Below are 16,614 nucleotides of genomic sequence, written 5' to 3'. Positions count from 1 at the left end.
CTTCATGAAAATAATAAAACAACATATATTTCTAAAAATATAAAATAAAAGAACTTATAGAAATATTTTCCATTTTTTTATTCATTATTTTCTTCACGAGATAGAGTGTAGAGTATTTTATTGCATTTGGAAATGTTAATTTGTTAGTTGACTTAATTATATTTTTATTTTTTAATTATTCATTTTTTTGTAAATTTTATTTACTGTCAATTAATTTTGTGTATTTTACTTTTAAATTTTTAAAAATTATAAATTTTATCTCTTATTATTTATTCATTAATAACCACAAAAATTAAGGATATTTTTTAAAAAAATAAACAATTTAATGTAAAAATCACATAAAAAATAGGTGCAAATTTTGTAAAAAAATATAATTATGTTAGGAATAAATTGGAGGAGAGTAAAATTTACAATTTTTAAAAAATTTAAAATAAAATACATCAAATTAATTTATTATTGGTAAAATTTATTAGAAAAAAATAAAAATACAATTAAACCTTGTTAGCTTTATTAAATATAATTTTTCTCTCCTTTTATCCCTTCACCTTAAGTCTCCCTTCCCAACCACCAAACAAATCTTATGTCTCCACTTATAAAAAGATATAGATGTTAAGTTTATCTATTTATGCTTTGTTTGGTATGAAAAATAGAGGGGTAATAAATTAAAATAGAAAAAAAAATAGTGTGGATTCTATGTAAGTTTTATATTTCTTAAACTCTAATTTAATTAAAATATATGTTTTATTTTTATTTTCTCTAATGATCTTGAGTGTTTACATTTGACACATCTTCATAAATAAAGGAAAAATAATAAATGAAAATTTATATAATTGTTTAAAATAACTAATGTTATTATTAGCATCATCATTTTTTTTATAAAAATATTAATTATTAGTATTATTAATTTTTATTAACGATTTTTTTTCCTTTTTCTTTCCACCTTAATTATCTAAACCATCCTATATCTCTCTCGAAACTATCATCATGGACCATGTGTCCGTTTGCATGGTGAAGATGGCATTTTCAATTGGAAAGTTATAAATATTCATGTACGTATGCATTAAATTTAAGTTTTTTTTTTACCTAAACGAGAAAGGAAAAAAATGAAAGGTAGAGGCATATTACAAAAAATGAAAGCGGCTAAGAAAGAGAAAAAGGAGAGAGAAAACACACACAAAAAAGAAATAAGGTTATACGAAAGAAAGAGGAGATAGCAAATAAAAATAAGATAAATAATATAAGAATTTTACACAGTAAACTAATAATTAAATATTTAAAGTAGTTATTTAGTTGCAGTAAAAAAACAATTATTTTGATGATACTACACAATTATTTTATATTTTTTTACCAATTATTATTTTATACAATCAATATACATAGGTTATTTGTTTATTTAATACGATTTGAAAAGAAAATAAAGAGAGGTACTCTCTGTTCTCTAGTACTTCGTATAAAAAATAAAGCGATTTTATATTTATTAAGAAAAATAATTAATTTTATTATTATATCATTTTTAATTAAAAATATATTTTTTAAAATTATCATTTATTAAAAATTGATATTAAACATAATTTTCTTATTAAACGAAAAATATTTTAAATATAATCTCATTAAATAAAGTAAAGTAATCAAAATTTATTTATAAAAAATAACTAAAAAATTGTATTTTTTTCTTATAAAGAGAACAAAGATAGTAAACATTATGAATACATTGTTTTATATTTGTTACTGTAGACTGATTCTTGGTAATTGCATGGAAAAAACCATTTGCACTATCTATATCACTCTATTGACTAAAGTATTAACACTTGTTAAAAGAATAAAAAAAAATTGCGTAAAAAATATTGTTCTGTTTGTTATTCTTCAACTGCTTCTTTTTTTAAAAATAGATAAACTTCATATTATTCTTTTCGTGAAATGTATCTGGGTCCGGTTTGGGGTTTAGGAGAAGATGAGAATGAGAAGAAAGAGTTTAGAAAATATTAGTCAAAGCAGAGAAAATCAAAAGGGATAAAACGCCAACATGACGAGACTCAAGAGGAACGCCAGACAATTGGCGGCAACAAAATCAACAGCAACAACGTAAGTTTGAAGGCTTAGAAACTTGTTTTCTTGCTCTGTTGAAAAATCAACAAGAAAATGTCAAAAATTAAAAAAGAATCCTTGGTCTAATTTTTCTAAAAAAAATGGAATATCCAGAATCCAACAACAGCGCTCCTCCACCGGTGGGGTAGCCCAAGACCAGTGACCACTCCAAATTCCAAAAGATAACCACATGATTCTCCCGATGTCGGTGGGCCCGCACCCACGGATTTCACACTCAATTCAAATATAGTTAAACGGCCATAAATGAAACAAAAAAATATCCTCCCCTTGGACCCGCAATAATGACCAACGCCTAATTAACAAACTTTTTTAATTGTATTTATTTATTTATGCAGATAGATTGGGGGAAAATAAATGAAAAAAAGGAAAAATAGAGTAGAATGCGGCTTTTTCTGCTACGCACCCGCCTTTTTCTATCTGCTGCCGTTAATGAATTAAATTAAAGGCCTATCTACACCACTATATATACCCTCCACCCTTTATTTCTCCCTCCACTCTTTATTTCTCGTTTTCTCTCTCTACACTCCTTTCAGCACAGCACAACACAACACAAAACCCTTTCCCAAAAAAATAAAAAATAAAAAATGGAGGAATCCAAATTCGGCCAAACCGATAAGCGAAAGCGAGTTCGCGACGAGTCGGACTCGGCCCTCAACTCGCCCGACTCGTTAAAGCATCCCCGAGCCGAGTCTAACTCGTTCGAGTCTCTCCGAGTTGACTCGGACGAGTTTGAACTCGCCCGGCTCGACCCGGTTCTTCTCAACATGCTGAATGACGCGGAGAATGTGGCGGAGCGTGAACCCACCGTGCTTGACTCTGTTATTAAGAGTTTCGAAGAAGAAATACTTTCTCCGGTTCCGAACCCGAACCTAGCATCCGAGGCAGATGTGTTTAAGCCGAACCTAGGGTACTTATTGGAAGCATCCGACGACGAGCTAGGGTTGCCGCCGACGGTGGCGCCAAGCGAGGATGTGTTGAAACCCGAAACAGTTGATTCGGATCGTGTTGGACCAGAAGGAATGGATCTGACTGGGTTTTTGGGGTTTGAAGATGATATTCGTAGCTACGAAGGTTTTGGGTTTGTGGGGTATGATGTGGGAGATAACGGTGGTGGTTATGTGACGATAGATGGGTTGTTTGACTATGCGGAACCCGGTGCCGATATTTTGTGGCGGTCGGAGTCGTTGCAGGCTTTGTAGTTGGTTGGGAAGATTAATTAATTAATTAATTAATTAACGTTTTGGCTAATGAAGGTGTATAAAGAGCCACAGATAACGTAGGTGGGTTAGATGTGAAGTTATTCTAAGATTCTGAAAATTTGTTGTTTCGGTTGGCCTTGACTGAAAACATGTTCTTTAACCTCTTTAGCAAAAATGTTGTTTAAATGTGAATCTGGGAATCGTTAAAATTAAAATCCTTGGTAAAACTGGAGTATGATCTATTTGAACCCAGGTTTTCATTCTTGTTTGTGTTTCTCTTTCGTTTGTTTGGATTGGAATAATTACATCCGTGTCAGTTTCTTTCATAAATTTGTTGAAATACTAGTATGTTTTAAGCCAAACGCAGGAAACGCAAACGAACGGTGAGAAAAACGAGGTAGTACCGTGAAATTATTTTTTTATATTTGGGTAATTTTTTATGGATTTAAGAAACAGAGTAAATAGAGAGGAAGTAGAGTGTTCATAAAACTGATTTTGTAAAATTAATTTTAGTTTAAATTGACTTTGAACTCATTTTATTTATGTTTAAAATTAAGTTAAAAATAAAATTCAGTATCAAAACTTAAATTTAACTTAATTTAATTTATTATGAATTAAAGCAATTTATATAATTTCTAAGACTAAAATCAATTATAAAAAAATTCTAACGTAAAATAAAATCACCTCTGTGAAAATATATTTAAAATTAATTTTCTATTTTGAATCAATTTTTTCAATTTAAATTGAAATACACACAGAATATATACAGTGAGTATTGTCACTTAACCATATTTTTATTGTTACTTATATTTTAAAGGTTAAATGTATTATGCACAATTTGGTCCTCATATATCAAAATTGATTAAACGTGTCTTTATATATGAAAACATTATCTATTTAATCCATGCTATTATGACGCCCTTTATTCATTCTTAATTTGATCGTTATATGTGTAATACATTCTTAGACCTCTATACAAGTAGCATATTTTTAATTTAGTTATACATTTAGCACATTCTTAGTTCTTATAAAAATCAAATTAAAAATATGTTAAATATGAGGATTAAATTAAGAACTCCCTTGTATGGGAATGAAAATAATAGCATGAAAACAATGTCTTAAAGTGAAAGATCAAATCGATAATGTTTATACGTAATATAACAAATTTTTACATATAGAAACCAAATTAAGAATCCACAACACATAGGAACTAAACTATGTGTTTAACCTATTTTTAAAAAACTGTAAAATGTGAGGCTAAGTTCAAGAAGAACTGTTGTGTTTTCGAGTTTAATTTGAATGTAGCCTGAGTGTAAATTTTTTTATACTGTTAATCAATAAAAAAAAAATATTACAATCGTTAAGATGACAGTCAGTGTATACATTATTATTTATTTTATTTTTCATTTTATGTGTCACAAATATTGCTAAAGAATGGGCTGACCCATCCCACTAATGGGCCTGGATGTCTGCCATTAGTTGGACTATGTCGATTTTGTTATTATAATTTTCTGCTGTTAAGCTAGAGTTTTACATACTTCAGTCTCTGGGATGACTTTGGAGAAAGAGGAATAGTTTTGCTTTCGGATTCCCCATTCCCAAAAAAAGATAAATCATTTTCATGCTATGAAAAGAAAAACAACTAATGCGGTTGGATGTCTCAATGGAGAATGGACCACAAAAATAAAGACATAAATACTAATGCACGATCAAAGAGCCGAGTAATTATGGGAAGATAAAAAAAGGAAGACATATATGGTTTGGATGGAAGAGATTTATACATGAGAAGATTCAAGTAAGAATGTGACATGTCACATGTGTAATGCTTTTTCCAAAAACAAAGTATTCTCTTTGTACGTGGCATATACATAAAGTGGAATAAGAAGCCAAGTTTACTTTACTGGGAGCCCAGCTTATCTTATTTCAAGTAGAATCCAATTCTTCAAATAAAAGGATAATCCTTGTATTGTTATCCAGCTGACTTTAAACTTTTTTTGGTTCTCAAAGTTACCTTTTTGCTTTAACAAAATCCACTTTTCCTTTACCGTTCATACTGTATTGGTTCTGAAACAATTCCGTTTCTGTACCAGCCTCCTCCAGCCATCTTTTTTTTTCCCCTTCTTTTTCTGTAAGGTTTTACAGTTATTGATTAACATATCTTTGGTAGTAATAATATTGACTACAATGGTTGTTACTTGTTACATAATAGTAAAGAGAGTACTCTAAATAAATGGTTGTCAAGAATGACTAGGTTTGACTAAATTGATCATCCATTCCATGCAAGCCTCTAAATAAATGCTGTGCGTGGCAAGTTAATACCCACAGGATGTCGCAATTAAGATATAACTGCAGATTGAGATAATGGATACACAAAAACACTCAATTAAGCGCGAACAATTATGAGAAAAAGGACCAAAAACCAACAGTGACCACCCATAACGAAATTGGAACACATATGGCAAGATAAAAAGACACAGAAATAGCCTCATCGCCTCATAAATTGTTGTTGGTCAAGTTACTTGCGATTACATTACATACACATGCAGCTTATTGCAATTGCGATGTAGTTCTGAAAGTATCTATAACCGTGATATTGCGGTTGTAATTAAGGTGTTAATTACGGTAAATCAAGTGACAAAAGTATTATGTTAGTTGTACATATGTTTGGGATTTTATTAAGTTTTAATCTTTTGACTCTTTTTTCTTTTTTTAAACCAAGGTTTGCTAGCCTCCCTTAAATCCTAATAATCTCAACTAAGTTGACACCCGTAACGCCCAAGATTCTAAGCAATAAACCGAGAAATATTATACCAAAAGGGAGGAAAATATAAGTACAAAAATCATGAGGGGTAAAACCAAACCCATGGAAGAGAAATTATGAGAATCTTTAGCTTATAGGCTTTAGACTTAAGGTTCAATTGTCATTTGTCAATAGTTGAATTACGTACACAAACACGAACAGGAAGTGTCAACAATAGTTTTTATCATTTTTCTTTATTAAATTGAGTTAAAGCATGAGAAATCAGTTTTTTGGGTTTTCTATTCAATACCTGTATGTTGTGGGGATGGAGTTCTTTAATATAATGTTGGAGTGGGTGCACTTATAATTTAGATTATCTGGCCGTTTTTCGATTCCTATCTCGTTTTTCTTTTACTTTAAGAATATATATATATAGCACTATAACTTTCAAAATTCAATAATTTTCTTAAAACTCAGGGTTAAATTGAAAGTTTATATTTTATATATGTAAAATTTCATAATAATTTAAAATCATTTATCATTTTATTTATATAAATTAAAATTAATATAATATAAAATTTTAAAAATATATTAAAATATAAATTATTTGATTATCTTCTTTTTATTATTTAATTTTGATAAAATTTAACATAAACAATTATAATAATATGTAAATATAATTTATCATTAGATCAATATAAATCACATTTTATATCAGATTATAAAAATGATATAATAATTGAAAAAGTTATATATATATATATATAACAAAATAAAGAAGATAAGTAAGTTGCATCTCACTTGCATGCCTCGGAAAGTTAGGAATTTAAGGCAAATTGCATACGTTGTATTGTATTGTATGTGGAGGTCACGACAACTCATTGGAGTTGGTATCGTCGGTGATGACGATGCAAAGCTACTACGGTTTAAGCCGTGTTTAATTACTCAAAAAAAAATCAAAATGTTTATTTTTTTAGCGAAATCAAATTGTTTCTAAAAAAACAAGTGTTTTAATTTAAAATAAAAAAAAATGTTAGAAAATGTTTCCTCAGTCCACCATCATCTTGTATGTGTAGTAGTCTTAGCTAGCTCAAGTGTGTAAGTAATCTAGAGCGGTGTTGCATGTAGTGGCAGCAAAATGGGCTAAGCAAACCCATTGCGGGCTGGCCTGATTTTGGTCAAATTTGGTCCTTTAAATTTATGCTAAAATCTGGCACTGTGTTGCAAAATAGAAACGTCTTAAATATTCGGTATTTTTTTATGATGAAATATGTGAGATTTTTTTATTCCAAAATAAAAATTAATTTCACAAATGCGTGACTGTCATTGATTAAAGAAATTTTTGTATATCGTGACAATCAAACACAAAATTTTCTACTAAATAAATTTGCTCGTACAAATATAATGAGATTTCACACCAGTATATAAATCCTTTGGATTATCAAATACAAGGTATTTGAGAAGAGTGAAAATTTTATAAGTTGAATTATTAACTTTTATGACAAAAAATGCTTAAATGTTTTATTGATTAACTCTTACTCATATACAGTCCCAATCACCAACATTTTTCACATAAGATTATCATATGCAATTTTATTTTGGTAAATTATGTTTTTAAATTTTTCATTAATTTGATGCCATCAATTTTTACTAAGAGATAAAGATTTAAAAAATCATTTAATAAAAAAATACTATATGTGATAATTATGACCTTTTGACATGCGGAAAGTCAATGAGTGACTAACATTGCTTTATAATTATTTAAGATATAAATTATAAGTGTTGTTGTAAAACTAACTATTCAAATAGTTAAAAAGTATAAAATAATAAAATAAAATAAAATAATGATTTATTTAAAAAATATTACAAGAAAAACAAATAAATATTTTGAAGATAAAATTAGAAGAAAATATAAAAAATTAAAATTAACATTTTAAAAAACGTTAAAAATTACTAAAAAAATTTATTTGTGAAATAATCAAACAAATTTTTTAACTAATAAAAAAATTAAAAATCATCTAAAATGTTCGGTCAAATGTAGTCAAAGACTAAAATCAAAATAAAAATATTTTAAAAGGACTAAATGTCTCCTTATTTGATTGAAACCAAAAATTTATTTAAGTCTTATTTTAATGTATTACAAATAAAGTAAATTATATAAAATATGATATACAACTATATGATAAGTAATTCAAGTTATTTAAAATGAAACTGGTAAGATCTTAAAAAAATTCATTTGATTTACAATATAAGTATTCAAAACTTTTATAAGAAAATAAAAATATAACATTCTGTAAAGTCTTTAAATTTAAAAGCCTGTACCATAAAAAAATTTAACCTAAATGAATATAAATATCCAATCCCTTAACTCAATAGTTATCCTCTTATGGGGAAAAAAAAGAAAAAAAATAGTAGCTCATTTTCCAGATAAAATGCAATTGTTGTTCATCCTATGTCGTGTCAAGCAAAACATCCGATTCTGGTCTCTATTTTGTCACCATGATGTCATATCATATCAGTCTTCCAACTCGTATCCTTATCCGTTTTTGCTCCCAACGCATACAAATGAAAACGTAAATACTAGTAATAGAGTAATGCTAAATCTCCTACTATATTCTTTTATTATTTTTATGGCGAGTATTAATTAAAAAGTAAAAGTATTTATTGTGTTAAAATTATAAAATATATTTAAAATTAATCATAAAATGTAATAGGAGAATTTATAGAAAGAAATGATAAAAGGATTAAGAATTATTCATACTACTATACTAGATTCGCTTAAAATTTTCAATAATTTGGTGCAATAGAAATTAAATTTTCAAAAGAAACAGGACACGATAATATAATAATTCTATGACAAAAGCATTTTATGCGGATGGAATTAACGCACTACATCGTTTGTCTACTGAACACATGCCAACTGCGAACTCTTAAACCGAAATAATAGCATCATATCAAGAATCTTAATTTCCATTCAAAGCGTTTTGTTTGGTTAGGAGAAAAGGAAAATGGCTCCGAAATTGGCGAAAACAGGGTCGTTCCGTCACGGTTTGGCGGAGAAGAAGGAGAAGGAGAAGCTTCTCTCGGCGGCGAAGAGTAGTAGTAGTTATTCAGAGATAGGAATAGGAATTGGCATGATGCAACAAGAGGAAGAGCAATCGTGGTGGAACACGTTTAAGCGCGTCGCTGAGAAGGCATTGGAAATGGGTCGTTCTGATCCAAGGAAGATTATCTTCTCTGCAAAATTGGGCCTTGCTTTGACCATTCTTTCTCTTTTGATTTTCCTCAAAGAACCCTTCGCGGATTTGAGCAGCTACTGCGTCTGGGCCATTCTAACTGTTGTCGTAGTCTTTGAATTCAACATAGGTATATAATTATAACTATAGTACTAACTAAAATACATTACTTTTCTTTTCATTTGTTTGTTATTATTTTATTTTATTTTTCCGTGTTGGAGCACTTTATTTCAATAGGTATGTGTTTTTCGTTCTTTAAGCTTTAGGGTCGTGCTAGAAATGTGATGTTGAACTGTTTTTGTAATCAGACATTTTCATTTATGCCATTGTAATTACATTTTTATTCTGTCACGAATTTTTTTTTCATGGTCGGGAATTTGATCCTGTTCTAAGCTTCAAATCCTTTTCAATGTTTTCCATTGTATCTAATGTGTCTATCATTTGAATTCATGGTGAATTAAATTAGAATGCACTGATTCAATCAGGGGCAACTCTGAGCAAAGGAGTAAACGGTGGAATGGGGACCTTGTTGGCTGGAGGACTTGCTCTGGGGATGGCAGAGTTATCAACATTGGGTGGAAAATGGGAGGAACTTATAATCATTATGTGTACCTTCATTGTAGGTCCGCTTTCACACTCACTTTCCTTTTCATATCTTGTTTTATCAAAAATCCACACGTTTGTGTTTCTTGGTTCTGACTAATGTTGTGATTGGTAGGATTTTGTGCCACCTATACAAAACTATACCCTACTTTTAAGCCTTATGAATACGGGTTTCGCATGTTCTTGATCACGTATTGTTTCATCTCTGTATCCGGGTATCAGACAGGGGAATTTGTTGATATAGCTATAAATAGATTTGTTCTCATTGCACTTGGTGCTGCTGTATCTTTGGGAGTCAATATCTGCATATACCCTATCTGGGCTGGTGAGGATCTGCATAATCTTGTCACCAAAAATTTCATGGGTGTTGCAACATCTTTGGAAGGTATTCTACATGATTTTCTTCATCATCATCACATTTCACTTCTAGTTAGTTTCATTTAGTTTGTTGCTTCTCAAACATGTTTCCTAGGTTGTATACAATAATTATAGTGTTCAGGACACATGTAGCATTATAAAAGGATTTATTTTGTGCTTAAAACATACTACAACAATTAAAATTAGGGAAACTTAAAAATTATGAATCCGGATATAAGTTTTTAAAGCATCAAATTTTTCTTTGATTATGTTAAAATTCTATACATAATCATATTGAGATCAACTTTAATTATCAACTCTATGCATGAGTGAAACTAAACTAAAATAAAACAAAACAACCCTTTTGTGAATATTTGGGTTGAGCAGATAAAATAAGAAAAAAGAGTGACACTAGTGTGTGTTCAATGTGTCTAGTAGAGATTCAGCAAAAAAAAAAAAAAAATGTGTCCAGTAGAATGCGCTTTTATACAGTGTATTAAGCATCACTATTCCCATCAAATAGGAACCATTAAACTACTCTAGTAGAAAAAATGATTTGGTTATATCTTCATCTAATTCCAACACTTTCCACATTATCCTATGTTCAAAAGTATTTGAAAACAATTGGCTACTTTTTTTGTTTTCTATTGCCAACAATTATCTCTTGGAAAGAGTTATAAAACTTGCACCCATCCAACGTGAGGTACCCCTGTACGTGCCAATCTCAATTTACTTTGATTTATTTTTTATTTATATTATTTATATTTTTTATACTAGCAAAAAGTATAACAATATTTTACTTTAAGAAAATATTTATTTGATTCAATTAAATTTTTTAATTTAATTATCAAATAATAAAATAAATTTTGAAGTAGAGATTAAAACACTTGTTTTCATGTCATCTCATAGGTTTAATACTAATTTGATAATAAATTAATCAAAATTAATTTACTAATCAAGATAAGTGTTTAACAATATTCTTTAATATTCAAATAAAATATAATAATATTTTTTACTTTCAAGAACCAGTAAAGTAATAATGTAATATTTACTTTCATTATTTACTACTTTAAGTTAACTATAGAGTATATTGTTATTGTTAAACTCTAATAAGTTAATACGCAATATTTAATTGATGTATGATATATGAAGTTCATTTTTCCATTCATTCAATTATCCTAATTAAGGTCTTAATTTTATCATGAAGCTAAAATTGGTTAAAAATATATATAAATTTTTTCTTGATTAATCATTAATTCTATGAGTATTTAATTATATTCAATGTTCATCTAACGAGTGTTCCAAGACATTAGGGGATTGAAATTAAAATAGTAATAGATAATATGATAAGTCCATCGTTTATATATGTTAATTTATTCAAATTAATAATTTTTTATTCACAATAATTCTATGATCAAGAATAGTTTAAGTTATTACTAATTTTAATAAAGAACATTATCAGATTAACTATTTAATCAAACAATAAATGTGAGATAATGGAATAAAAAACAATACTTTATGATAGATATGATGTTAGACATATATATTCCACAACACGATAACTCTGTTGAGCTTTTCTCTCCCCCTCAGGTGTTGTCAATCACTACCTTCATTGTGTTGAATATAAGAAGGTGCCATCTAAAATTCTTACTTACCAAGCTGCTGATGACCCAATTTACAATGGCTACAGATCAGCTGTTGAATCTACAAGTAAAGAAGATTCATTGGTACTGTCTACTATATATAGTTTTCTCTTGCTCTTAAATATGTATATGTTTATCATCATTTTTGACTCATAGTCATATGCTTGTGATTGAAGATGGGATTTGCTGTCTGGGAACCACCACATGGTCATTACAAAATGCTTAAATATCCATGGAAGAATTATGTGAAATTAAGTGGGGCTCTAAGGCATTGTGCATTTATGGTCATGGCTATGCATGGATGCATACTTTCTGAAATACAGGTGCTTCTTGTCTGAACATTTCTGAAATGGTTGTTGGTAGAAAACATCTGAAATTTTTGTTTTTCATTATGACGAGTATTGAATAGTTACTAAAGTCATTTTTCTTTTCTTTTATTAGGATGTGGCCTGTATTAAGTGGGAAGATGTCATTTTACAATTTTGGTTAAAATACATTTTAACATTTTTAGTCTCTGACACTCATTTTCTATTAAATTCCTATATGTATGTACAGTCATTTTCTATTAAATTCCTACATGTATGTACAGTCATTTTCAATGACTTTCCGAATTTCTACTGCCATTATAACTTTGAAATTGACATGGAGTTCCTCCCAAGTTTAGTGACCAAATTTAGGGTCTGCTCTGGGATGAGGACAATAGTTAATTAGGCCTCCCAAAAATAATTTCACCTATTAATAATAGTTTTGAAAAATAGTAAACGATAATAATTACTTGATAAATAGTATTAATCTATTACCATGATTACATTAGTTCGTTCAGTCTGTTAAATAAGGTTTTCTAGTGTTGTAGACAGAAAAAAAAAAGTAGTTGAGAAGGTAGATCTTTTCAATTTTCATCATGCATTCAGGATATCTGACAAAGCTCTTTATTATTTTGTTTTTAGTTTTACCTCCAGATAGAGAAGGTTTCCAATTGTTAGATAGATATTTTTGTAGGTTACAAAGAGAAGACTTTCTATTTCTCATTTTCAAAATTGTTTGTTGTCTACTTTTTCTTGCCTGTTTTCCTGAGTTACTATTATTTATACGTGTGTACTGAAGTTGCTTTTTGGTGATACATAGGCCCCAGCTGAGAAGAGACTAGTTTTCCGCAGTGAGCTTCAGAGGGTAGGTTCTGAAGGAGCAAAAGTGTTGCGTGAACTTGGAAACAAAGTTAAAAAGATGGAGAAACTAGGTCGTGGAGACTTGCTGTATGAAGTGCACGAGGCAGCAGAGGAATTGCAACAGAAGATTGATAAAAAGTCTTACCTTCTTGTCAATTCAGAGAGCTGGGAAATTGGAAACCACTCAAGAGAAGAGGAGAGTGATTCTCAACAACAAGGCCTCTTTAACATGGACGAAGAAAGAAAATTTCTCGAGTACAAGTCTCTCAGTGAAGCAGTTCTTGATCTCAGAACAGTTGAAGCTCCAAATACCTGGGAAGGAAATTTAACTCTAGGCAATAGCCCTGATGTGCCTGCAACCGATGCCTCTGAAAACATGTTCAGGAAAAAGATTTCTCGGCCTTCTCATATTTATTACCATAAATCAAATGCCGAGGCCGAATCAAAAACTTTCGAAAGTGCTAGTTCTCTATCTGTAACAACATTTACATCGCTTCTAATTGAATTTGTAGCAAGGCTTCAAAACCTGGTGGATTCATTCGAGGAATTAAGTGAAGTAGCAAGCTTTGTTGACCCCCTTGAGCAACAAGCACCAGTAGCATCTCATTGGTTGTTTAACTGCTCCAAATTCAAGGACTGAAATATGTGGTCTTCTTCCTTACGTCAACTTGAAATTAAGGATTGAAACATGGACTTCACCATCTTGCAGAGTCGGAGCTACTAAATGAGAATCTGCATTGCTGATTCTAAATAATTACTTTGGAAAGTTGCTGACTTCATTTCCATCAATTTGTGGAATGTGGATTGGTTGTAATGCGACCTACAAAAGTTCAAGGTATGATGGTGCATGAGATTGTCCTTGTTCAGGCTATCTAGCTTGCTTGGGAGTTGGAACGACAGGAGGTGATACTTATAAAAAAAAAACACTAGGACGCTCTCAAGTTAAGAGGTGACCTATCCAGTGTTTATTGTAATCAATTGCCAACAAGTTATTTGAATTTCCAGATGATACTAAGATCATGCTCCCCCCTTTTCTCGAATTAGGTATCATCACTTTATACAATGAAGTTAATAGTAGGAAGCAAAATTATTTTATCATAAATTATGAGTCCATATTAAACAAAATTATTTATAGGGATAAAAAAAATTAAAACATTTACAAGAATAAATATATATTTGAACATATAAATAAGACTTAAATAATAAATTTTTGATCTCTAAAGATAGGTTGTTTTATTTTTATTTCATAATTTTAGTCCTTTTTTTTTGTTTTAGTCTATCTTGTCAAGTTATAATGTTAAATGATGATGTAAACATTATGTTTTTTTTTGTCTTGGATTAGAGATCATAAGTGTCTCCTAATTTTAATTTACTGGGTTAAATATTAAGTTCGCTTGTAATATGTGATTACTTTTGATCCAATAAAAATTTACACACAAAAAATATTAAATACAAAATTTATTATTAAATAAATTATTGTTTCATACATAAATGCATGAAGTCTTATACTATTACTTCAATTATGTGAATTTGTAAATATCATATTTGTAATCCATATACTTTGTTATTTTATCATGGAATCTAAGAAGACATATACATATATTTTTCTTTTTCAATTATATTTTTTAATCATTATCTTTTTAAAACAATTGATAATATCAAAATAATTTAAATTGAATATTTTTCTATTATATCACATCACCTAAAATATTTAAATATATTATTTATTACTTGTTACCATTCAAGACAACACTTTGATTAGGTTAGTTTATATCTACTCAATAGAGCTACCATTATACACAACCACATGTATGCTCTTCACATGTTTGGATAAGCAGAAAAGAAAAGAGATATAAGAAAAAAAAAAAGAAATGAAGTGATATTAGGATTTGTATATCGTTTGGTTGGTAAGAAGTGAAGTGGCAAAGAAATAAAAAGGTACGTTACCCACCCTGTTAATTTTATTTTTCGCAAAGCAATGCGGAAGTATGCCAAAGAAGGCGATTGGCTAAAAAGTCAGTATTTAGCAGGGTTGGTTTTACGAGGATTTAAAATCCCTGTTAAGTACTTCCTCTATTTTTATAAGATTTCATGCCAATTATGTTGTGAATTAATCATTTTTATTTAAATATTCTTATTTATTTTAATACATAATTAAATGTTATTGATTTTTTTAATATGAAGATTGAAAAAATGAATAAAATTTTAATATTATTAAGGAAATTTTTTAAAAGTATTACAATTATACAAAAATTTAATACTAATACTTAAATTTAATCATTTTTAAATAAGCATAAATTAGTCAACAATAACGTCTTGTTAATAATTGAGGGAATACATAATTGATAATATTTGTGATGATTTAAACTTCTACTAGATGCAAAACTTTAGAAAATTTAAATTTAACTTAGGAGGTATATAGGATTAAGATTTTAAAAAACTATTTTAACAAAAAATTTGTGGATTTGAAAGATTATATAAAAATATTATAATTTATCAGATTTTTTTTCAAATTTTTATGATAATTTAATTTTTAATAGATTTATATCAAAAGAATATAAAAGATTTGAAAAGATTTTATAAATTTATAAGATTTAAAATGATTATGTGAATTTTTAAAAATATTTTAAAATTACAAGGTTAGTGAAAAAAATAAATGAGTTTTGGATAAAAAAAAGTAAAATTAATATATATTTTTTAATCTTTTAATAGCTATATTGATTTTATCTTTATGTCTTTTTATATTAATTTTTCTTGTAAAAATATCTCTCATTCTTATTTTTGGATTTGAACAATAAATTTAAAATTATATACTAAATTTTTTAATTATTATAATTATTTTATGATAAATTTAATGAAATGTTTAAATAGAGTATAATAATAAACATATACGAGAAGAATAATGAATGCAAAAATTGATACGAGGATTAGTAAATTATGTAAATAATGAAATTAAGGATAACAATCATAAGAATACTATGTCAAACAAATGATCAGTATAATCCCTATATAAAAAACATAATTAGTCTTAACACATGAGATACTTTAATTTAAAAATATCACATTGACATGAAAAAAGAAATTAGAGATCAAACATATATATTTTGTGCAACAATAATATATTATTACAAGTGCCTTAATAACAAGTTAAATTACTTATTTACTTACTAGAGATTGAAAATAACAATGAATTTTCATGCTAAAAAATCAGCAGAAGCGGCTCCCTTGCGAAGAGCAACTCGCTCAAGTCCTGCATCTAATCTCTATCCAGTTGAGGGGATTACCAAGCATGTGAAAGAAGCCTTTTAAAAACAAAAAAAGCAAACCAAGCACGTGAAAAAAACTTTGCAACAAATGAATAACAGAAGAAAAAAACGTGTATTTTCCTAGTTAAATTTTGCAACTTAGTAAGAAAATTTAAGTTATTATCAAATTGGTGCTTCAGTATTATAATTCATTAACAATAAGATCTCACAAATTTAACAATAGTATTAATTTATCATATTTTTTATATATTTAAAAATTAAATTTATATTTTTTATCTTTTAAATATTAATTTATCAC

General features: G+C 28.4%; 2 protein-coding genes across 3 annotated transcripts; both read left to right on the top strand.

The window, feature by feature from the left end:
- The first annotated feature begins 2,410 nt into the window (after window positions 1–2,410).
- LOC100785888 (uncharacterized) lies at window positions 2,411–3,532 on the top strand. Its single transcript, XM_003530620.5, has one exon. It carries the CDS (start codon window positions 2,691–2,693, stop codon window positions 3,303–3,305), a length of 615 nt encoding a protein of 204 aa, XP_003530668.1. The 5' UTR covers window positions 2,411–2,690; the 3' UTR covers window positions 3,306–3,532.
- A 5,302-nt stretch (window positions 3,533–8,834) lies between these two features.
- On the top strand, window positions 8,835–14,065 carry ALMT12 (aluminum-activated malate transporter family protein). Of its 2 annotated transcripts, none has more exons than XM_006584791.3 (6): window positions 8,835–9,411; window positions 9,767–9,900; window positions 10,107–10,269; window positions 11,832–11,968; window positions 12,061–12,207; window positions 13,010–14,065. In XM_006584791.3, the coding sequence occupies exons 1-6, from the start codon at window positions 9,054–9,056 to the stop codon at window positions 13,688–13,690; spliced, it is 1,620 nt and encodes a 539-aa protein (XP_006584854.1). In that variant the 5' UTR covers window positions 8,835–9,053; the 3' UTR covers window positions 13,691–14,065. The 2 variants fall into 2 exon arrangements, with proteins under 2 accessions (XP_006584854.1, XP_003532498.1); XM_003532450.4 differs by having other exon boundaries at window positions 9,767–9,904; window positions 10,000–10,269.
- The last annotated feature ends 2,549 nt before the right edge of the window (window positions 14,066–16,614 follow it).

This window comes from Glycine max, chromosome 8 (assembly GCF_000004515.6).
Source record: "Glycine max cultivar Williams 82 chromosome 8, Glycine_max_v4.0, whole genome shotgun sequence".
In the NCBI taxonomy this organism is placed as follows: domain Eukaryota; kingdom Viridiplantae; phylum Streptophyta; class Magnoliopsida; order Fabales; family Fabaceae; genus Glycine; species Glycine max.
This window is presented reverse-complemented; position numbering and strand designations above follow the sequence as displayed.